Source organism: Sarcophilus harrisii, chromosome 5 (assembly GCF_902635505.1).
Source record: "Sarcophilus harrisii chromosome 5, mSarHar1.11, whole genome shotgun sequence".
Classification (NCBI taxonomy): Eukaryota; Metazoa; Chordata; class Mammalia; order Dasyuromorphia; family Dasyuridae; genus Sarcophilus; species Sarcophilus harrisii.
The window spans coordinates 63,338,681-63,362,111 of NC_045430.1; the positions used below are offsets into that span (position 1 = coordinate 63,338,681).

Sequence of the window (23,431 nt, forward strand, 5' to 3'; positions counted from 1 at the left end):
AGATGTAAGGAAGCCATTTTACACATTAGCCATAAAGCATGATTAGAACTAGCAAAAAGTACTACACCAACCAGGACATAGGGCAGCAGAGTTAGTCTTGGGGTCAGAACATCCAAGTTTGTTTCCAAGGCAGCAAACAGGAGCATTCAGAAGGCTGAGTGGTTTGATCCAGATGATCTGGAGATTCAAGTTTATGGCCAATTGGAAATTTAGTCTTCATCTTCCATATGCTACTCATCCTAGAATCACAGAAATCTTATTTGGAGACCATCTTGTGAAGAATTGCCTCTATGGCATCCTTACAAATGGCCAGTCTCTGATCATTCCACTTTGCAACAGTTCTGAATGTTAGAAAAATTGACATATCAAGATTGAATCTCTTATTTGCGCATTGTTCTACCCTCTGGTACCAGGGGAACAAATTTAAACTTTGTTTATATGCTAGCCCTTCAGATGTTTGAAGATAACTAGCACAATTTCCATTATCTTCTCTTCTCCAAGATAAACTTTCTCAGTTCCTTTAACTCATCCTTGTATAGCATATATCCCAGCCCCAGCAATCAAAAAAAGCTTAGGCTAAATGGAAAACATTGTTAGCTCCTATGTCACCCTCTTTCTGCTGGATTTGGAAATGGAACACAGAAGCAAATTCCAAAATGAAAATTCAACGTTTCCCTAAACCAGATATATGAAAGGCTAGTAAGTGCTAGTGTCCCACAGCCTGCTGTCACTGGAAAATGGTAGCTAGAGATTTGCATATCTGAGAGCCCCAACACAGTGACATTGTTAACAGGTGACTCAGGTACTAAAAGATGTATAATTGAAGGGATCTTTCTCTTCTCAATTCACTTGTCTTTGCTCACACTGAGCTTTTTCTCCTGTATGGCACCACAATCATGGTCAACTATTTTGTATTTAGTTGATTGTGTTTGAAGATATATCCTCCCAGCTAGAGTGATCCACTTATTAAACTCACCCCCTCTCAATTTATGAGAGTTTCACAAGGAACACAGTCATTCTAGCACGAATCATCATACGCTGATAAAAAAAATGAAATATAAAATCCCCAAGGAGATGTTGTTAAATGTTTTCGTTAAGGAATTCATTTTTGCGGAAGTTTTAGCATCAGTCATTTTCTTTAATAAAACCAAAATCAGTTTGACTCTTTCAAACTTCCACCAAAGGCCACTCAAGAGTCACATTTGAAGTTGGTTGTCTGATCATGGGGGTGATTTGGCCCATCCTCTGATATACCCATTTCTCCCTTTCTTAGCTACATGATGGTTATATTCCTATTTCTAAATTTCTATCTATCTATCTATCTAACCTATATTTCGATTTCTAAAATGTCACAAATGTTAACACACTGACAGTTTTAGCAGTAGATTTGCCAGTTGCAAAACCATAAACAATATTAAAATCATGACAGCAGATCAACAGAAATTTAACAGTGTGGATGTATAATAATTAATAATAGTAGCAACTAACATTTAAAGTACTTCAAGGTTTGCAAAGTGCTTTGAATATATTAATTTACTTGATCTTAACATCAATCCTGTGAGTTAGGTGCTGTTATTATCTCTATTTTATAGATGAGGAAACTGATAAATAAAGTTTAAATGACTTAAGTGACATATAACTGAGAAGTGTCCTGATTCTAAGTGCTATGTTTTATCCACTGTATCACTTCACGGTCATTATTTTGAGAAGAGATTTATTTTCATAGAAATAACTTAAGTGGCAGGATGATGTGTCTTGGTCAATCTCAATTATCCATACCCACAGTAACCATAAAGAAATCATAAAAATCCATTTTTCAAGGCACCATCCTTTACCTGGTGGCAGCTACCCAAATATCTTAAAAACATTCTCTAAATTAAAGTCAGACCTACAAACCCAAACCTATAAAGTGATGCCAGATACCAAATTCAGGTTATGTCCTAAGATTATCCCTAGCAGAATTTTTGATTGGGTGGAAAGTCCTGTATTATTTCCCACTCCATCATTCCCTTGAGATGTCAAAGTGACTTTTGCAGAAGAGTAGTCTCCTTATTTTACAGATGGGGAAAATAAGGCTGAGAAAAGTGAATTATTGTACACAAAGAGCAATAAGGAGTAGGTACTACAAAGGCAGGAGAAGATTTCGGGTCCTCTGCCTTCAAATCTCATATTCTTTCTACTCTAGTATGTTAAGTATTCTACTGACTCTCTATACAAAGTTCCTGCCATTCTAACATGTCTCACCTAACTAATTATTTCATTTACCAGATCCCCTTGGAACTAAATGTCATATGCTCCAGGAAACCTAAAAAAATTAAAACCTAGCCCTCAAATTCTCAGAGAGCAGAGCAGGTCCATACAACCAACACCCCAAAGTGCAATCTTATTGCCATGGAAGGAATCTTATAGACTCATAGGATCAGAAGGATTTAGAGCTGACAATAAGCCTGGAGAAGCATCTAATGTAGATTCTTTTCTACCAAGGTTATATATTTGAAGAATAAAACTTTCATCAAGTCAGAGATATGAGGAGTATTATCGAGACTATCCAATCCCACCAATCATGCTAAAAAAAATAGAATCTTCTGTCAGTAACAGGGCAATTATTTAAATTCTTTTACCACGTACTTAGGAACAAATTTATTCCTGTAACTTGCTTATCAGGAGTCAAGGTAGAAGCAGTAGCAAGGACAGCTTGAATCTACCTTTTTTACCTAGGATCAATGAATTTAGAATGGAAGAAAACTGTCTTTCTCTCCAACATCTTTTCTCCCAAATCAATTACAGGAAGCAGATTTTTTTGAAATGAACATTTTATTTTGGTTTTGAATGCGATAATATAGATGAGCTAAGCTATCACTTTAAATAGAACAAACATTCTCACATAGACTAGGGTTTCTGAATATATATTGCATTTAGCAGAGAAAGGATGGAACAAGACACCTCAATTCTTTTCTATCTTCCTGTCTTAATTTTTTGCAGACTGGCACTTTAAGTTGCCAATTTTTTCCATCACTTTCATTGAAGAGTCTCTGACCTGTATAGGAACTTGGCATTTTAGATTTGGAAGAGATCTCAGAGTTCAATTAGTCCAACCCCATTCAAGTACGTGTGGGACTATGCATCCTCCAAGTTTCCTACTAAATTCTGAGTCTCTGATTTTACAATTAAGAAAAACAAATTTTAAAAGTTTAAGTGATTTGCTCAAGGTTAAATAAGTTGTAATTGATAGAAGCTGAATAGGAAATCAGGATATCTGACTTCAAATTCAGTATCCTTTCCACCATGGCTTTCTGTCAGTCTCCTCCCTCTTGGGATATTCCTGAATGACTTCTCTCAGACTGCCTGGAGAGGGGCAGTGATGGGAGGAAGGGAGGTGCTTCCTGAAGGCCAGTTACGGTGTCCTTTTCTCTGCCTTATTGAATAGCATCATAAAATGTTAGAGCTGGGCTTGAATATCATCTATCCCATCTCCCTCATTTTATAGATGAGGAAATTGAGAATGAGACAGAATAAAAACTACATGTAAAGTATCTTATAGCATTTTTTTTTTGACACATTTGGACTGTAATATGATAGTTCAATTCTGAAGGATGCAGAATCCCTAAAGAATCAATTCTCCTTGTTGTGTCTCATCTTTTTGTAAGCCAAATCAATAATGATAGTCTAAAGTCATTTACAAAGCACTTTATATGTATCCTATTTGATCCTCACAAACCCAGGAGTTTAATAGTGCAAATATTGTTATCCCCTTTTGCTAAATAAGGAAACTGAGGCTCATAGAGGTTAAGTAATTTATCCAGCTAATAAATGACCAGACTAGGATTTGAACAGAGTGCTAGAGTAGTCTCATGGACATCACTTCTCTCTCCCCACCATTCATGAACACACACACACATTTCTATCTCCTCAAGGTCTTTTTCTGGCTTGGTGACAGGTACCAATCTAACACACTAATCTATAAAGTAATGAGTATAATGTGTGTTAATGCAGTATTCCTCCTAGGGAAAAATATTTTCATTTTAACAATGACCTCCTGAAGACATGCCAAAGGAATGATTTTAAGAATGGAAATTCAGAGCTCCATAGCCAGCTGGTGGGGGAGATATATTCAGGGTTGGCAAATTGTCAATGTCCTGCATGTCATACCATACAGCTGACTGCTAGTGTTTTAGCCAGCCTTGATTGTAGGTCAGGTTGGATGATATGTATCATCAGCATCCATGTCACCATCAGGTCATTCCATAGGGGAATTCTGATAACATAGAAGAAAACCAAATCAAGCTTCTGTGTCCAGATGTTACAAGCAATGTCTGAAACCTGGATTTCTTTGATTCTACCTGAGGCTTTCTCCACTTTAACTACTCACTCCAGAAGCCAGAAAAGAAGGAATGGTTTTGATTTTTTAATAGCATCATTGTTTGGATAAAAGACAATGTAGGACTACTTCAAACTCTAAATTTGTGACTCTATGATCATGTACTTTTGATAAAAGCACCACTTAACAATTTATTAGGAAATAATAGAGGTGTGAGGAAAGTACTTTATAAACATCAATACATAATGCCTTAAGACTTTTAGAACAGTCCATATAAATGTGAACTATGATTATTTTGTTGAAAGTCATAGGACAAGAATCTCTGGTGTTTATTTATGATCGTTTATGAGACATATTTTCTCACAAGACCCTCATCAGAGACTTGTGAAGTAGGAAGGAAAAAGAGTAACATTTTCATTTTAGAGATGGAGAAACCAAGATCATACAGTAGGTGGCAGAACTGGAATTTGAACATGGATGTGAAGTCCAGTGATCTCTCTATAACACCTTACTGTTTCATGCAAATATAAAGAAAAGAGTGCAATTCGTTGGACCATTTGGGGAATAGGAGAATTCGATGCTATTGTTCAGTTCCCACATTTTCAACTATTTCCTTTATTGACTGAACCCTATGGAAAGAGCCTCCATAGGCTCCAAGAACAGTGAGAACTGAAGCATGTTCACTCCCTTATAAGCCATTTCTTTACTTTAAGCCTCTGACTTAACTCCACTAAGCTTGCAAGGGTCTTGCCTGGACTCATACATTCTTTCCTTATGTTTATTGTTTTCTTTGTACTGTTATTTTTGTGAAAAAGTTTGGGTTTTTTGTTTTGTTTTTGTTTTGATTTGTTTATTTGGTTGGGGGGGGGGGGTTGTTTGTCTGTTTGGTTTGGTTTTAGTTTTAGTTTTTGTTTGTTTTCCTGTTCTTTTTTGGTTTGTTTATGGAAAGGAAAATGGGTGTCCTATTTGAAAGCTGAGTTCCTTGTTTCTTTCTTTTGCCCCATCACTGGCTGCATGCTCTCTATTGATGTCTTGTTCCCGGTCCTTGACACTGACCATCTTGTCTGTGAAAGGAAGCACTCCGGCTGGCATGATTGATAAGAAGAAAGGGAAGTTTTCTTGGTTTAGTCACTCCACAGAAACCCATGGTAATGTTCCACTGTGCTCTGTTGTGTATATGTGTGAATTGGTGTCTGTGTGTCTGTATGTGTGTCTGTGTGTGTGTGTGTTACTGGGAGGGTGCCCCTTTGGGGGCTTGTCTTACCCTTACCTCTGTGTGTGTTTCAGGAGGTGTCCACTGCCCATCCAGGGTCTTTTAAATTCTTCAGATATGTAGTCAGTGGTCCACTCTTGCTTCCATACCAGCATGGATTATAGAACCGTTTCTTCCCTCGGACAGTGCCTGGGTCATGTCATGATTTACTTGACACAGAAAACAGGATTTAAAATCCTTTGGAATTAGGAATGAGATACATAGCCACGTATCTCATTATCCTTTTAAAAAGACATCCCTACTTCTGCCATCACAACCATTTGGGGCAAAGGACAAGATTTTGCTTAAAAGCAAGTGAAACAAACAGAGGCAAGCAAACCCCTACTTGTCTCAGAATTTTCCATCAACATGTCAGGTAGGCAGATATGGTAGAAAATATCCAGATATATGATAGTTCAAAAGTAAGAAAGCTCTTCATTTTTTGTATTTATCTTACTTGGTGTTTGTGGAGCAAATAATCTTATCAGACCCCCCAAAAAAAGGTTCATCTTCCCCGCTCTTTGAGCTAAACCCATTACACATCCCTCCATTCACAAAAGCTCCCTCGGATCTCATGCTGATAGTCATGCTAATTTACATATGTTTGTATAACTTATGTATATATAGACATAATTTAAAGTTCACAAAGCATTTTAAATATGTTATCCTCTCTTTCGAGCCTTAAAATAACCCAGTGATATAAGGGCTGCATGTATTGTCATCCCATTTTCCAGACTAGGAAACTGAGACTCAGAGACATGAAATATGTTGCCTAGTCTCAGTGGTCCTCAAAGTGTAGTCCAAAGAATTGTTGGGGTCTCTGAAACCCTTTCAGAAGGTCTACAAATTCAAAATTATTTTTTATTTCTAATATAGTAAATAGATATAAATATGACCCATGTGAACAAAAACTCTTTAAACGGATCCTCAATAGTTTTTTTAACAACATGAAGATACTGAGAACAAAGGTTTGAGAACCACTGCTCTACACTAACTGGTGTACATTACACTAACTCACACTCAGACCTGCCTCCAAGCCTAGTGCTCTTTTCACTGTACCTTGTACCTTTGCAGCTTCCATGATCTCAGTCAAGGTAGTTGACTTTTGGCACAGTGTAAAGAGTAAACATTTAGGGGTAAAGTAGAAGGAGACATGGCATTGTAATCATGGGTTTATTTTCAGATAGCCTAATCACAAATGATTCCAAATATCAGGAAGATTCTATCTCCTACAGGGAGCAAGCCATTCATGAATATTCCATTCTGCTTTTCCCTCTTCTCCAAGACTCAGCCTTCTCTTGATTACTTGAAATATCCCTTTCTTCAAAAGAAGAAACCTCCAGAAGAAGACAGGAAATTCTGTCATTATTATCCTAACAACCAGTAGTCTTTATCAAGCATTGACCCTGGGGCTAAGTGGCAAACAATATAGTTCCATATTTCCCTTTTTATTGAGAAGTGTGATGTTTTTATCCCCCCCAAAATCAGTGTGTCCTGGAAGAAGAGCTGAGCAGATTGTATATGGCACATCATCTGAGAGGCAAAGGATGGGGCAAAATCACTCAAATGACAGGATTTAGAACTGGAAGGTTCTTTCCCTGTAGATGAGCAGTTTTCAAAGTGTGGTTTAAGGATGCCTGGAGGTTTCGGTCATCCTCTCAGGAGATCCTCATGGTCAAAATGTTTTGAGCTATATTAAAATATTATATTGTTAATTCTCCCTTTTCCAACCATATAACTATACAGGGACAGATTTTCTTCATATGTTTCAACCAAAACAACATATCCCAGCAGATAAGAGAATCCAGCTGTCTTCTATTAAGTGAAACACTAGAGAGATTTGTAAAAATATATAAAACAGTGTCACTTCTTACTATGTTATATTTTGGTTTTGGTATTTTTCTTTGCTTTTGAAAATATAACTTTTTTGTTACTGAAAATGTTATTTATCTTACCAGGCAATGAGTTTTTCATTTTAAGTGAATTAAATAGTTCAAAATTTTATCAGTTTTAATTCCTAATATAGTAAATATATACATATAGAAAATATATGTGTACATACGCATATACATATATAGAAAATATACATATATATATACATATGCATGCATACATACATATATGTTGGAAAGGCAATCAAGGTTCACATAGTTAGAAGGTATCTGAAGCTGGGTTTTAACTCAGGGCCTCCTGATTCCAAGGCCAGTACTCTATCCACTGCACTATTTAGCTATCCCTCAATAGATACTTATCATGTAAAATAAAAGTTCTTTGGATCCTCAAATGATTTTTTAAGAATCTGAAAAGATCCCAAGGTCAAAAAGGGTGATCTAGATCAATTTCTTATTTTATAGATGAGAAAATGAAGGCCAAGAAAGTTAAAGGATTTTGTCTGAGAAACCCTGATAATAAATGACAGAGCCAGAATGCAAAACTAACTCCAGTGGCTCCAAATATACTGTTCTTTACATTAAGACAAGGTTCCTTTCTGTTATCCAATACTAAAAAGGAAGAGGAGGTAAAGTTGGAGAAAGGACCTTCCTCAGTACAAAAACTTTCCTTCTGAAAGGGTGATAAAAAGAAGCAGTTTTTTGAGACCCCTTCCAAGTTAAAACATTCCCTCTGGAAGCCCTGTGTATTACTGCCTTGGCAAGTCCAAATACTGAAGACATAAACCACCTACCATGGCATGGGTTACATATGCTTATTTCTCAAGCAAAGTTGATGAAATGGAAATATCAGATTGCCAACCCCCAATCTGGTGGGTGGTCACTAGGCTCCAGTTCAGTTGTTTGCTGCTGTATACTCTTATAATTCCTCAGTATTTCTACAATGCCTACAAGGTCCAAGTGGGCTTCTACCTTAAGGTGACTCTCCAAAGCAAAGTCCAAGTTAGTCCAGATTCTAGATCAAGATTCTTCCTTCACCTAGGGACCCATAAGGGATCTTTAAATAAGTTTTAGGAGGTCTGTAAACTTGGTACTTGAAATACCCTAATAACTGTGTTTTAATGTAATTAGTTTCCTTTGCAATCCTGTATCTTCCTGTATGCATTTTAAAAATTATTCTGAATAAGACTCCTGTCTTATTATGACTGTCAAAGGGATACATGACATATCGACAGGTTAAGAACCCCTACTCCAGGGATGATTAATGTGATGATTTAGAGGACAGGAGCCAGATGAAGACATTGACATAGACGGGCATTACCAAAAACTCCAGAGCAGCCAAACCTATTAGTATGGCATGCGCGAGCACACACATGACAATTATTATTGTCAAATTAATAATAAGTAATTAATAATAACAGTAATAGCAAAAACAGTAAATTCCAGAACACTTTCACAACAACTCAAAGAGATTCAGGGCTTTGCCCAACATCATACAGGTAAGTATAGTGAATAAGAAAGAAGCCAGAATTCTAACTCAACTCTTGGAGTGTTGGGTAAATGGGAAGGAATGAGAATTTCTCTCTTTATGAATGATAAGTTAGGAAAATGGTCTTGCAGGCTATTAGTGCTTGATGCAAAACTCATTCATTGGTCAGAATTCACTGAGCTACACCACTGGTGGGTTTCTGCTTTTTCCCCCCAAGGTTATGATTCATGTATCTTAAACCATTTCCAATGTAGGGAAATTTTATCTCAACACCAGTTCCACCCTTCCCAGATAGCTTCCACCACTTTTTGTTGACAGGCAGCAGAGTTTCTCTGGGATCACTAGTAGGACAATAATCTAGGACACTGGGACTTATTCCAGTGGATTTCATTCTCCTCGGGGGGTAACTACTAGCACTCTACCCCTTTGTTCTGCCAACTCCAGTACTTCTACCTAAAGTCACTTCCTACCAATCAGCATTGTAGTTGCCACTCAATACTGGACATGTCAACAACTAACCTTCTCCCACTATCCCAATATTCTGCTTTCTCCCTTTTGACTCTTGCAGTGAGCATGCCCACAAGTGAGACAGAGTCCGTCAACACTGAAAACGTGGCTGGAGGCGACATCGAGGGAGAGAACTGTGGGGCGAGACTGGCGTGAGTTGGCATGGCAAATTCAGGGGACAGACGTTATTTATGGGGGCATTGCCCTAAAATTGGTCCTGAAATCCAACTGGGTTATTTAAGGGGTATCAGATGGCCCAACATAGTAAGAGGGTAATGGCAGAAATGGAGTAAAATGAATGACAGCATATTTGGTTATGTCTAATGGATTGATGATCTGGGTGGGTGGGGAGAGAGTGTTACCAACAAGGTAAGCCTCCACATAAAAATTCCCATGTTTCTTATGAAGGTCTGCACTTTGGATTTCCATATCCTTGCATTGGAACAAGCAAATAAAAATAAATTTTGTTGTAGAGTTCTTCAGCTTTACAGATTCTCCCTGGAACTTTTCACCATTCACAATACAGAGGGGATATTAGGCTTTGCTGACAGGGCTTTAAATTCTGTTAAATAGGATAACCTGGGCTGAAATGAAAACAGAAAAGCATGAGATAGACCATTAAAAAGGCTTTGATCTGTGCCACTGAAGGGAAGAAGTGCCATTAATGCAAACAGTAGATAACTCAAAACTCATCTTTGTTTAACTTTAGAATATAATAATAATGAAATACTTCCTAAAGGGCATTTTAAAGTTTGCATTTTAAGGTTAAGCATCTGCTCTGTGACAGTTATTGTGCTTAGCATAAGGGATTCAAAGAAAAAAATGAATCAGCTCCTGCCCTCAAAAAGCTTCCATTCCAGGAGGGGAAACAACATATACATAGAAGTAAATACCAAATATGTGTAAAGTAAATATGAGTTAAGGGCAGCTAGGTGATGCAGTGGAAAGAGTACTGGACATGGAATCAGATCCCTGCATGTTCCCAAATTAAAATCTGGCCTCAGACAGTTACTAGCTCTGTGACTCTGGGGCAAGTCACTTAACCCTGTTTACCTCCATGTTTTCATCTATAAAATGAGCTGGAAAAGCAAATGGTAGATCATTCTAGTGTCTTTGTCAAGAAAACCCCAAATGAGATCACAAAGAGTGGGACATGACTAAAACAATGGAATAATAACAACAAAATATGGAGTAAATTTTGAAGTTGAGTGTGATACTGTACCATGCTGCCTACTAGAAACATCCCCTCTAACACACACAAACACACTCTTACCTCCCATTGTGGTCAACTCTAGGTAATGATAGGGAAAAGGACCTTAAATGATACACTCAACATTTCACTTAAGAAAAATTAAAAATATAATCCATTAGCTTTGTCATGGTAAATCTTGAACTTGGAAAAAGCCCTCTGAAATATTGACCCAAAGAAACAAATAAACATTGAAATGATCTAATTACTAGAAAATGTTTTTTTAATCAGACTTTAGATAGAAGATAATAATTTTTCCCTTTGGAGAGTAGTAACAACAACCCTTGTTGCAGATACTTGCTTGGAGCATAAGAATCACAGATTTCAACCTTGTAAATATACTGTCTTCTACTAGTAGTGAATAGAAATGAATTTAATCGAATTGAACCTAGTTGAATTGAAATGAAAGGAGATAACTTAATAGATAGCACTGAAAAGGCCTGGTTCCTTGTAGAATAAGACTCTAAAGATTTCATCAAACAAAGGGCATTCTTTTCACCCCTCAGTAATGGCTCCATTGTTTTGGTCATAAGACGGTCCTCCGAAGAGGAGCTTGCAGGTGGTCTGGGCATTTATGGTGCCAGCCTCCGGTATCATTTTTGAGAATGAGGTAGAAAGAAGCTCAGGGCCTGGGAATATACTGGCTCTCATGATTTCTCCCTCCTGGGCATACAGGACTTTTACTATCACTCATTCTGACAGAGGCACCAGGGAGTCTGCACTGCAGATTTCTGAGGAAGGTAGGGAGGTAATTATTGTCAAAACAGTAAAATACCATGCTAATTACATTTTTAAGCAATAGCCTGGTTTTTGTTTTGTTTTGTTTTGTTTTTTGCTTCTCTCCTTCATTTGGAATGGTAGAAAACAAAATCTTTGAATTTCCAGAGGCAGTCTTTACTCAGTGAAAGCCAACTGAGAAAACTTCCAATTCCATCAATGGTAGAGCCACCCTTGCTCTGATATTCTCAGAAGGGTCCATGGAAAGATCCTCTCTCTAAGAATGGAGAAGGAAATGAGGCAGGGCCTTAAGACATGTTGTAAAGGTCTAGAACAAGATGGAATAGGTAGAATGAAAACAAGCAGACTGCTAAAACCTGTAGTTCTAAAAAGATGCTAATATATATTTATATATCTATAGAGAGATAGATATTTATATCTATATCTATCTACATAGATAGATAGAGATAGAAAGAAAGAAAGAAAGAAAGAAAGAAAGAAAGAAAGAAAGAAGAAAGAAAGAAAGAAAGAAAGAAAGAAAGAAAGAAAGAAAGAAAGAAAGAAAGAAAGAAAGAAAGAAAATTCTTTCTGTGCCTCACTGGACATAGAACCACAGAAAGTCAGAACTAAAAGACATCTTGCAACTCCTCAAGGCTTTTCCAACTTTTCCCACTTGTGACCCCTTTTAAGCCAAGAAATTTTTACATAATCCTGGTTATACAGTTATATAAAATAGGTATACAAACCAAACATTTACTGATAATAAATCATAATTTTGCAATTCCCACAATCAGTTATGTGACACCATATAGGGACGTGACCCATAATTTAAGAAGCTTTGCTCCAATACAATCCTACTATTTGACAAATCAAGTTAACAAGCATTTAAGAACTGCTTACTATGTTCCAGGTTCTGTAAGAAGCATAGGGAGGACTTGTTGTTATTATTTGTTCTTCTTTTTCGAAGAGGACTATGACATCAGGGAGGTTATGCTATGACATACAAATGAATTAGATTTAAGTGAGGGTGAGCTATGCAAGGTCACCAGCCTCACTTTTCCCTCCAGAGTTATCTGGATCCAGGGGCAAGATATAGATCAGGACCTCTGGAGATAGCTCCCTCCTAGGAGAGTCCCTGCTTTCAAGGCACTTATATTCTAATGAAGGAAAACTACTCATAAAAGGGAGTTGAAGGGGGGGCCTGGGAAAGAGATGAGGGTTGGAAGCAGGAGACTTGTAGGAAAGGTCTGCAAGAGTCAAAAATACAGCCTAGAAAGGGATGAAGGTATGACCACTTTCTTCCTTAAAATGGAAATTCTAGGAAGAACCAAACAATCAGACAAAGAGGTGTGACATCCAGGGGTAGAGTGATCTTCCAAGGTGAAGAACTTTCTGAGAAAGACTAAGAATCAGAAGTGCAACCTGGTGGGGAACTTAGAGGGTGGAAGGAAAGCAAGATTTAAGTCAGATAAGGACCTGAAGCTGAGTAAGATGAAATGTCTTTTCTAAAAACTAGGTCTTCTTACTCCTGCCTCTTTCCTTCACTTAGAGTAAACTAGGAGCCATCACCTTGTCTTCTTAATAAATTTAGCATCATTTGTAAGTCCCTATCCCCCCAGAGGAGTCTTTGGTTCTTCATTTGAGCCATAAACAACAAAGTCATATAACAAACCATAACAGCCATTTAACGACCATATGAGCTAAAAACTTCTGGTATCATTATCCTTATCTTACTATTGAGGAAACTGAGGTTTAGAGAGTTTAAATGATTTGCCCATAGTAGGGGGCTTATATCTAATAAAAAAGATGAGAAATAAGAATAAGAGGGTATAGAAATCAGGTAGTATATGATCAGGACAAACAAGAAATTTAAACAAAGTTCACTAAGAACATTTGAAGAGTAAAAATCTCTTAGAAGAGAAGAGGGAAATTAAAGGAAACTTCATGAAAGAGATTATACTTCATCTGGCCCTTAAAGAAAGAGGGGAAAGAAATAAGCATTTCTATAGCATTTTCTATGTACCAGGCATTTTGCTAAGTCCTTTTTGTTTCCTTTACAAATAAATTTTCCTTTGATCCTCACAACCACCCTGTGAAGAAGATACTATTATATCTCCATTTAAACTTGAGGAAACTGAGGCAAACTGAGGTTACATACTTTATAAATTAGGCCTGATCTGTATTATTTGACTCCAGGTTTGGCATTCTATCCACTGTACCACCTAGCTACCCCTGAGAAAGAGAATGGTTTCTCCAAAAGTATATATGTTCTAGGCATGGGAAAGAGCCAACATAATTGAATGAGGAGAGAGAATGAGATGAAAACATGGTAGTTAGTTTGGCTATAATACAAAGTGCATGAGACTGGGAGCATTGTGAACGTTGGAGTAACAAGATTGTGAAGTGTCTTTCCTGGCAAGCAAAGGAGTTCATATTTATCCTATTAGAAATAGAAAATCTGGCAAGCAAATGGGTTCATATTTATTCTTTTAGAAATAGAGAATCACTGAAAGTTTTTGAGTGATGTGTGACATAGTCAAATCCATGTCTTAGGCGCTTATTTTAGCATTTTATAAAGAATGGATTGGAGAGGGAAAAGATTGAAGTTAGGGAGAACAGTTGGGACGCTATCACAAAAGTCCAAGAGAGTTATAAAGGCTGATGGCCATATGTAAGTGGAGAGAAAGAAATGAATGAGAGTGATATTCTGAGATATTATAAATGTAGGGAATGATAGAGAAGGAAGCTTCATGGGATTGTAGACTAAGAAGTGGAAGCAATCTTAAGTCAGTTATGATCTATTAAAAGCAATGTTGAAGAAGATTCTGACCCCAGTGGACAGGTTGATTGAGGTCCAGAGGAGCATTGAGTACCATGGACAGACTCATGCAGCAGTCCTGGAAATGAATAGAAAAAAAGGAAAACTTTCCTCAGTTCCTACTCAAACTCGGAATGCCCCAGAGAATACCTGAACTGTGTCCCCAATGAAGTGGACCTAGGCCCACATAATTCACTGTGCCATAAGACATTCCTTCTAGGGATTTAAACAAGCATATCTAGGCCTCCCCAGGTTTGGATTCTCAGAGACATTCTGTTCTTTGAAGGGGGCCAAAAGAAAAATCTTAATAAGAGCAGGATAGTAATCAATCAAATCTTTGAGCACATAGGCTCAAAGACTCATAAATCATAGTGCTGGAAGAGATCTGGGAGAGAGTGTATTCCACCTTCTTCATTGGAAAATGAGAAAACTGATATTAAGTCAAAACGCATTTATTACAATATTTACTATGTGCCAGACATTATGATCAAAAGAGCCAAAGAACCCCTGGATTTAAGGAACTCACAATCTAATGAAAGTATATTCAAATAATGATGTACCAGGGGCAGATAGATAGCACAATGGATAGTGCACTGGTCCTGAAGTTAGAATGAACTGAATTCAATTTTAGCCTCAAATACTCCCTAGCTGTGTCACTTAATGGGCAAGTCATTTAATGCTAACTCAAGAAAGAAAAATAGCCTATGTACAAACAAGATAGATAGATGGATGGATGGATGGATGGACAGACAGATCCAGATAGAAAAACAGAGAGAGAGAGAGAGAGAGAGAGAGATGCAGAGAGAGAAAGAAGACCACTTTAGAATTTCCTTTGAGTCAAAGGAACAAGATCTAAGGTCTGAGAGATTCTTTCAACCCCTAACTCTTCTTACTTAATAAGAGAGAAATGGGGTTCTCTTTACCAGGAAAGCCTCCATTTAAAAAGTGAGGCTTGACATATCTCAAGCTAAAGATGTCCCTGGTTGGAGGTAGAACACCTTGGAATTTCATGACCCAATTAGCAACTTTAAAATGTTTGATTCTGGCTCTAAATAAAAATATTCTCTTTTTCCTCCTCTTTCCCTTCCCACGCTCCTTGATAGCATATGATTAAAGCCTCCCACCCAAGTATGTAGACTTTGGGGGTAGGGAGCTAACTGCTAACTACCATATTTTAGCAGTAGAGACAGACAGAGATATGAGTGAGTAAGACAGAGACACAGAGACAGAGACACAGAGACAGAGACAGACAGAGAGACGGAGACAGACAGAGGCAAAGAGAGACAGAGAAAGAAACAAAAAGGACGGGAGGAAAGGTGAAAGAGGGGGAAGGAAGGAGGAAGTGTGAGAAAGAAAAAGAAATGAGAGATTATTTTTAAGTATTTGTTATGTGTAAAACACTGCAAATATCAATACAAGTAGGTGTCACAGTCCCTACTCTTCAATAGCTTACATATTAATGGGGGAGACCATATGCAAAGGGGAGCTAGGTGGAAAGTAGGGAAGTAATAGAGAGGGGATATACCTATCAAAAAAAAAGAAGGATCCAGCAAAAGAGATGAAACCTAGCTGGAGTCTTTCCTACAAAGTATTTGGGATGGGGGTGGGAGTTGTCAATCAGGAGAAGAAGACTTTAGGGTAAAGAGTTAGTTCTCTATAAGGCTCAATGTCCTAGAGATGCAGGTTAACTATGCCACTTTTTTATCTTTTCACTTAATTTTTAAATTAAAAAAAACATGGGGAGCAGCTAGATGGTGCAGTGGATGGAGCACCAGCCCTGAAGTCAGGAGGACCTCAGTTCTCAGACACTTAACACTGCCTACTTGTGTGACTCTGAGCAAGTCACTTAACCCCAATTGCCTCAGGGGAAAAAACATGGAAAGGTTTAATGCTTTCTTCCTCTACAGAATAAGTTCCTTTTTTAGCAAAACTGGAATGACACAGATCCATCAGCTTATAGATTAAGAATAGGAATCATTTTGATCTGATTTTTCTTGTGCAGCATGATAAATGTGGAAACATGTTTAGAAGAATTGCATATGTTTAATCTATATTGTATTACTTGCTGCCTAGGGAAGGGGAATGAGAGAAAAGGAGGGAGAAAAATTGGGAACACAAGGTTTTGCAAGGGTGAATGATGAAAACTATCTTTGCGTGCATTTTGAAAATTAAAAGCTATTATTAAAAAATTTAAATCCCAAATGATGATGCTATTTTAAAAAAGAGAATAGGAATCAAATAAATTAATTAAAAGAATAGGAATCAACCAATCATCCAACATTTATTAAATACCTTCCATATGTCAGGCACTGTGCCAGGCCTGAAAGGTACCAAGATAAAAAATGGAACAGTTCCTCCTTTCAAGGAGTTTATATTATGTTCTACTGATCAGTTGAATACATTTGTAAACAAATAAATACAGGCTACAAAATGAAACACTGTAACATGTGAGGTGGGAACTTTCCAAACCCTCTAATCCAACCCCATCATTTCATAGTAAAGATTTGCAGGTAGTCCAAAAATCTCCCTCCTTCCTTTTCTTCTTACTTTCTATCTTTCTGCTTCTGTTTCTGTCCTAATCATTCTATCTCCACCTGAAATGTCTTCAATTTTCGTTTCTCTATGACTAGCACTGAAAAAACCTTCTGTCTTATCAGATTTTTTTTCCTTGTGCTCAATAACCCTCACTCCCCACATCCTCTTGATACATAATGTCTTTCCTTTTGATTTTCTTTCTTCTCTGTGAATCTTTGTTGATTTTTCTGCTTCTCCTCTCCCCATTCATGTTTCTCCCTTATCAACTTTTACTTGGGTCCTTGCTAATTTCTCCCTCCTTTAGACCTTTTTGGGAGTCTTTTTTTTTTATAATTTGCCTTTTAATTTGATTATGCATCCAGATTTAATCCCATAAATTAGCTTAAAAGTAGCACATATATTTGCACATATGAATAAATTCTTTCATGAAGTTCCTTCCCACGGTGCTATTCTTTGAATGTTCCATGGGTTTTCAATACTACATATGATTGATAACTCTTTCATTATCATTCTCAAGACCTCTCTACACTCTTGGCTATTTCTTTTTTGCCAGTTTCCAGTCCTCAAGAGAAGATTATTTTCTTCTCTATTTCCAGCTGGGTTATTTTGCCTTTTCCACTGTTCTTGTAACCCAAATGCTATTCAATATCTGGCTCAGGGCCAGGGGACAAAGAGAAAAGGACCTATGGCAGGTGTAACTTTTACTGGGACTTATAGTAAACTATGCTCTTCTCCATAAGAGACTTTCCCTTTTTTTATACTAACAGGCAAGAGCAGATCCTTCCTAATAACCAATTATCAGGAAGATCTCTCCAGAATTTTCTCCTGACCCAGCCTTGGGAGAATGTTATTGTTACAAGCCTCAGCCTTTTCACAGGAACACAGGAACAAGTCAGGAGATGACATCCATTAGGTTCTGGGCACTAATTGAATTAGCATAAATATATATATAATTCAGTTAATACTGCTCTGTTCTCTTTTAGGCACCGAATCTCCAAATCAAAGTTCAGGTAAGTGAGATACATTTCTCCTTTCTTCTCTTCCATTCTCCTATCCCTCCTATCCCTCACCTTCCTTTTTCAAATGACCCAAGGCACTGTTCATCAAAGTGTGGAGGGGAGATGCTCCCTAAGGGGAAATTTTTTCCTTCTTGTGTACTGACCAAGCCAAGATTCAGTAAGTCAAGAAAATCCACTGACAGTCAAATTTACTGAAATGTCCAAATAACTCAATCTTTATGTCAGTAACATCATGGGAGAACAGGGAGATGAAGAGGTGGGGAGGAAAGACAAGTCATACTATAGATGATTAGGACACTTTTATAGGCACACACTATTAATTTATTATTTTATTAGTGTTCATATTTTTAGTATTATCATTTTTAACCTATTTTATCAAATCACAGTGGAACAGTAGAAAGGGACTATCTAGCCTAAATTGGGCTTAGAGTAGAGAGGTGCTAATAAGTGGCAGAATCAGAATTGGCACTCAGATATGACCACAAGTTCAGTTCCCTTTCTAATATGCTAGTTCAATGCTTGTTAAATTCCCAAGATGGGTGTCGTGATACACAGATAGGGTCCCTGAAAGACTGAATTTAGAATTCCATAATTCTACAGAAATTCCCTAGTAAAGAGTTTGACTGTCCCCAGAGAGTTTTGAGACCTTTTGCCCCGCAATCTTTGGAGCAGTCTGTACTTTCTGTCTTTTGGAGGATGGCAGGAAGGAACAGCTGTGCCCCGCCACCCCTGTGTCTCCAGGGAGAATTCTCTCCCTCTAGAACAAACATGTTTCCTTGTTAGCATAAGAAGAACAAGAATAACAGGCAAAATCCTCTCCCTATTTCACCATGTCATTTCCATATCCTGCATGCATATGTAAACATACACATTCACACATACAAATAAATTATGGCATTTATTATACAGTAGAAAAGGTTGCCAGGAAACCCGTTGCTAGGCAAGCTATATTTTGTAAGTGTGGGAGGTATGTAATTAGCTTTTAAACACCTTCTCTAGTTAGCAATTACTCCCTTATTCCAAACCAAATGAGTGTGACATTCATGAATGGCTATGTGCAAGAAGAACCAAATAGAGCACTATCCTATTTACTGGCCACCTTGTTTAATGGGAAGAGTACTGGCTCTGGAGTTCAGAGGACCTAAATTCAAATCCTGTTCAAGTCATGACAGCAACTACCCAGTGTAATCTTAGACAAATCCTTTCATGTCTCTGAACTTTAAGGATTGAACTACTTGGTCTCTGAGGTTTCTTCCAACTTTAAATCTATAGTCTTATGATCTCTCAGCCAATGTATCAGAAGAGTCATGAAAGTGAGTCCCTATGTCGTTGTGCAAAGAAGGCTATTCACATCAAGTATAGCTGAAGTTCACATTCAGTCTTGGAGAAAGTATGGAAAGAATAGTCAAGCTTCGGGAGAGTCATGTATCCTTCCACATATGATTCCTTCTGGCTTAAAAGGACTAAAGTGCAGTTATGCTAGGTGAGACCTAGCACCTGGGAAGCTCTAGAGGTGATGCAAATTATATGATTATTCTTTTATCCATCTCAAATTAGAGCTCCCTTATCCAGAGAGTTTTGGGTCCCCCGAAATGTCTATTTTTGAAAACTTTGATTTTTTTTTTCATTGCACATGCAGCAGGAATCTTCCAAGGAGGAAGCAAGGATGCTTACTGCCATTTTGCATTTTTCATCCAAATTCTTATGGTAATAGGCATGTTACATTAAAACCATGCCTGCCTAATTATCTTCCTTCCCTGCTAGCTTTGCAAGATAGGAAACTACCTGAGGGAAAGAGAAAAGGTTCCTTTTGCTCTGCTATAGTCTTCATTTTTTCACTCAAATTGGATTTAATGTCAAATTGAATAAAATATCTGAGCTAGGATGGATTTTAAAGGTTGTCTCCATCCACCTCTAGCTTTACAGCTCAGGGAACTCCAGGTACTTTATGCTACAATGCACTATACTACCTCCATCCAATGAAGATTTCTCTCTCTTGGGCTAAGTGCTTGACCATTGTTCCCAGTAGTATTCCGCTCAGAGAGTAATAAGTCAATAAACAACAATTGGGGGACACTTTTCTAAAGAGCTAAAAGAACAGTAAATCTAATTTGTATCTTATAATTGTATACTGCATACTGTTTTGCAGTTTACCAAAAAAAAAAAAAGCTTTCACATATTACTTTGGGTTTCCTTGGCAAAGATACTGGAATGGCTTGCCATTTTCTTATCCAACCTATTTTTATAGATGAAGACCTAAAGTTAAGTGACTTGCCCAGAATCACACAGCTAGGAAGTGTGGGAAGTTAGATTTGAATGCATAAAGATGAGTCTTCTTGATTCCAAGCCCAGTGCTCTCTCCATTGTGCTACCTAACTGCCAGTAAGCTTTATTATTATTGGCTATTCTAATCATTCCTGACTCTGGGCCCAGTACTCTACCCACTGTGCCATCTAACTGCCAGTAAGCATTATTATTATTGATAATTATTATTATTTTTCATGACTCTGGGGCCAGTGCTCTATCTACTGTGCCAAATAGCTGCCCAAGACATTTGCCCAAATGATGTGAGATCAAATATTTCCTCTGCTAACTGTGGGATCATGGAAAAATCATTAAACTTTGAGATACCCCAAGGAAATTCTAAAACTATCGATGGACTATAGATTTGTGGATCAATATTTGCTCAAGGAAATTTCCATGGGGAGTTCCCTGTCTGCATGGGTCTCTCGTGCTCTTATTGAAAAGTTATCATCTCGCTGAGTTCCCTGAATGTTCTATACCCTGAGCAGCTACCTATGTTAGCTATTCTTCATGGTAGGAAAGAAGTAGAAGCAGTTTCTTGCTCCTAACACCCCATAATCATAGGATCATAAAATGTTCAGGCCAGAAGGAACTTGGGAGATCAGTCTATTTCAATGAAGTATCCAAATGAGTCCATTCCTCTGAGACACAAGCTGAAAGTTCCTAACTTTTCATTCCCTTTTCCCACCTCATCCACTCCTTAGCTTTCCATTTCTTCTTTTTCCCATTTTCCAGCCGTTACTGGCGCAGATGGAACCGGTTCTGCAGAAGGAAGTGCCGAGCTGCTGTCAAATCCAATGTTTTCTATTGGCTTGTTATTTTCCTTGTATTTCTCAACACACTCACCATTGCCTCAGAGCACTACAACCAGCCCCACTGGCTCACGGAAGTCCAAGGTGAGGGGCACACCTAACTCAATTCCCACTGGTCCCTGCCCACCTTGCCTTAAACCAAATGGATGGGAAGTTGCTATTAGTCAGAAGCTCTATGGAGACTGACCCATATATATACCCTAATGGGGTATTGGACAACAGTTACAACAGTGGATATATGCCAGGCTAGAATTGTCATAAAAGAGAAGAAATATTTTATAAATTTGCACCACCCCACCCCTTACATAGACAGGCCCACACCATCTGCCAGCCAAGCCTACATTGCTTGTTATGTCCAGGTGATGGGAGACAAGGCTCTTCTGGCAGCTCACTTGCCAAGGGGAATTTTCAGAGCTGTGCACAGGTCCAACTGTGCTCACCACAAAGAATAGCTATTGATCAGGAAAATCTGGAGTGGGGAGGAGTAGGGGTTAAAGGACGGAAGAGGGAGGGCAAGAAAATAAAAGAAACACACTGAGAACCCTAATAAACCATCTCCTCCTAAATGGAAGCACTAGGAAGTGCTAGAAAGAAAAGGACCTAATTTGATTGTGCCTCTAGATTGGAGTTAAAAATCAAGAAAAAGAGGTTTTAGCCAGGAGAACGGCCACGTTCTAAGAACAACCAACCATGACTGGCAGGGACATGGAATATATGAATGTTTGTATTTATCTCAGAGTCACAATTAGATATTCTGGTGCTTTAGGCAAATTTCTTTTTGAGAAGGAACACATAGATTAGGGCCCATTCTAGTTTGACATGGCAGAAGAAAGAATGACTCATTTCCTAGAGAATATGGCTCTAGTCCAATGGTGTGGTAATAAATGTTTAACAACTAGCTGTCCAGAAAAATGTACACCTGAGAGTATTTTAAGTTTAATCTTCATTATTAATATTCTTATTACTTTTTTAAGTCTAGATAATCAACAAAACAATAAAGCCCTGATCTGTAGCATTTGCTGGTATCTAAGATACTCATTCACTCATAGTGAAAATTTAATTATCAGCTCTCTTCAATTGCTTCAAGCTGTTCCTAACAAATGCCTGCTTTAACTCCCCTATAGAACAACTGGTCACAGACTCTCCCTGCTCTACCCTCACCCCCCAACAAGGGAGTTTAAAAAAAAAGGCAGTCTTTGGGTGGCCTTCATGGATAATGTCACATGCCAGTGAGAGTAGAGAACTCTGAAACAAGGGGGCAAAAGAAGCATCCCTTCTCTCCCCCTGTATGTTGAAATCCTAAGGTTATTTCCTCCTAGTTATAAGATTCTGGTTCATCCCCTGACTAATAGTGAACATCATAGTGAGATTATTTCTCCTCATTTCTCCATCAATATCACAACTCCCACCAGTGCTCCCAAAGAACATTGAGTATTCAGATACCAAGCTAAATACTGTACTCAGAAAACTAAACATGGCCCCAGTTCTTTGGGTGACTACTGCTTTCTAAAACTCTAGACTCTAGCTTTTTGAGTGCTTTGAAGTGATTGGGGAAAGGGGAGATTTTTTTTGTTAATAATTTATCCCTCTTTGCTTTCCCCACCCCCAAATTCCTCCTCTTCTGGACCCTGCCAGACACTGCCAACAAGGCCCTGCTGGCTCTTTTCACTGCAGAGATGCTGTTGAAGATGTACAGCCTTGGTCTCCAGGCCTATTTTGTGTCTCTGTTCAACCGCTTTGACTGCTTCATTGTGTGTGGAGGAATCCTGGAGACCATCCTGGTAGAGACCAAGATCATGTCCCCCTTGGGAATCTCAGTGTTGAGATGTGTCCGGCTGCTGAGGATATTTAAAATTACAAGGTACTTATTCATTTCTATGGGAGATAGAAAGTATGAAAAAGGTATCTCCATGAAGGGACATTGGCTGGGTAGGGAAAAAAAAAAGGTCTAGATGGTCTCTGTTAAGGGTTTTGCAAAATGGAAGGGAGGGAGAATTGAATACAATAGCCTCAAACCTTCCTTCAACTGTCCATCCACTCTTTCTCTCTGTTTCTAAAAACTTTAATCTATTTATCTGCATAATTTCTGGTCCATTTGGACTAATCAAAATATTTCATGTAAAGGATCTTCAAAACATATTTAGAGAGATAATCTGATATAAGATTATCACTTATATGATAGAGTGGAAAGAGCTCTGGACTTGGAGTCAGAAAAGACCTATATTCATATCCTGGTTCTAAGAAAATTAATTCTGATGTTGGGTGACTCATGTGACTTCTCTTAGAAATTCATTTTCTAATAAGGATGGTCACCTCATAGGGTTGTTGTGAAGCAAGTGCTTTGAAAACCTCAAATTATAGTAAAATGTGAGTTATTGCTATTATTGACTGATGGAAAATAGCCTAAAGTCAAACTACAGTTCTCTCTTCCACATTACAGTTTTCCCCATCATAGTTTCGATATATTGTAGGTCAGCATAAAAAATTAAATGGGAATTTGGAGGGAATTTTGCAGAAGCCAC

At 38.0% G+C, this 23,431-nt stretch overlaps 1 protein-coding gene across 2 annotated transcripts in view; it reads left to right on the plus strand.

Moving 5' to 3' along the window:
- LOC100926503 (voltage-dependent L-type calcium channel subunit alpha-1C) overlaps nt 1-23,431 on the plus strand; it is a 342,775-nt gene that overhangs the window by 157,071 nt on the left and 162,273 nt on the right. For both annotated transcript variants that reach the window (XM_031937793.1, XM_031937792.1), the window contains exons 7-11: nt 5,392-5,466; nt 9,517-9,607; nt 17,758-17,784; nt 20,833-20,993; nt 22,545-22,770. In XM_031937793.1, coding sequence (XP_031793653.1) covers nt 5,392-5,466; nt 9,517-9,607; nt 17,758-17,784; nt 20,833-20,993; nt 22,545-22,770 — 580 coding nt within the window. The remainder of the gene's footprint in view (nt 1-5,391; nt 5,467-9,516; nt 9,608-17,757; nt 17,785-20,832; nt 20,994-22,544; nt 22,771-23,431) is intronic.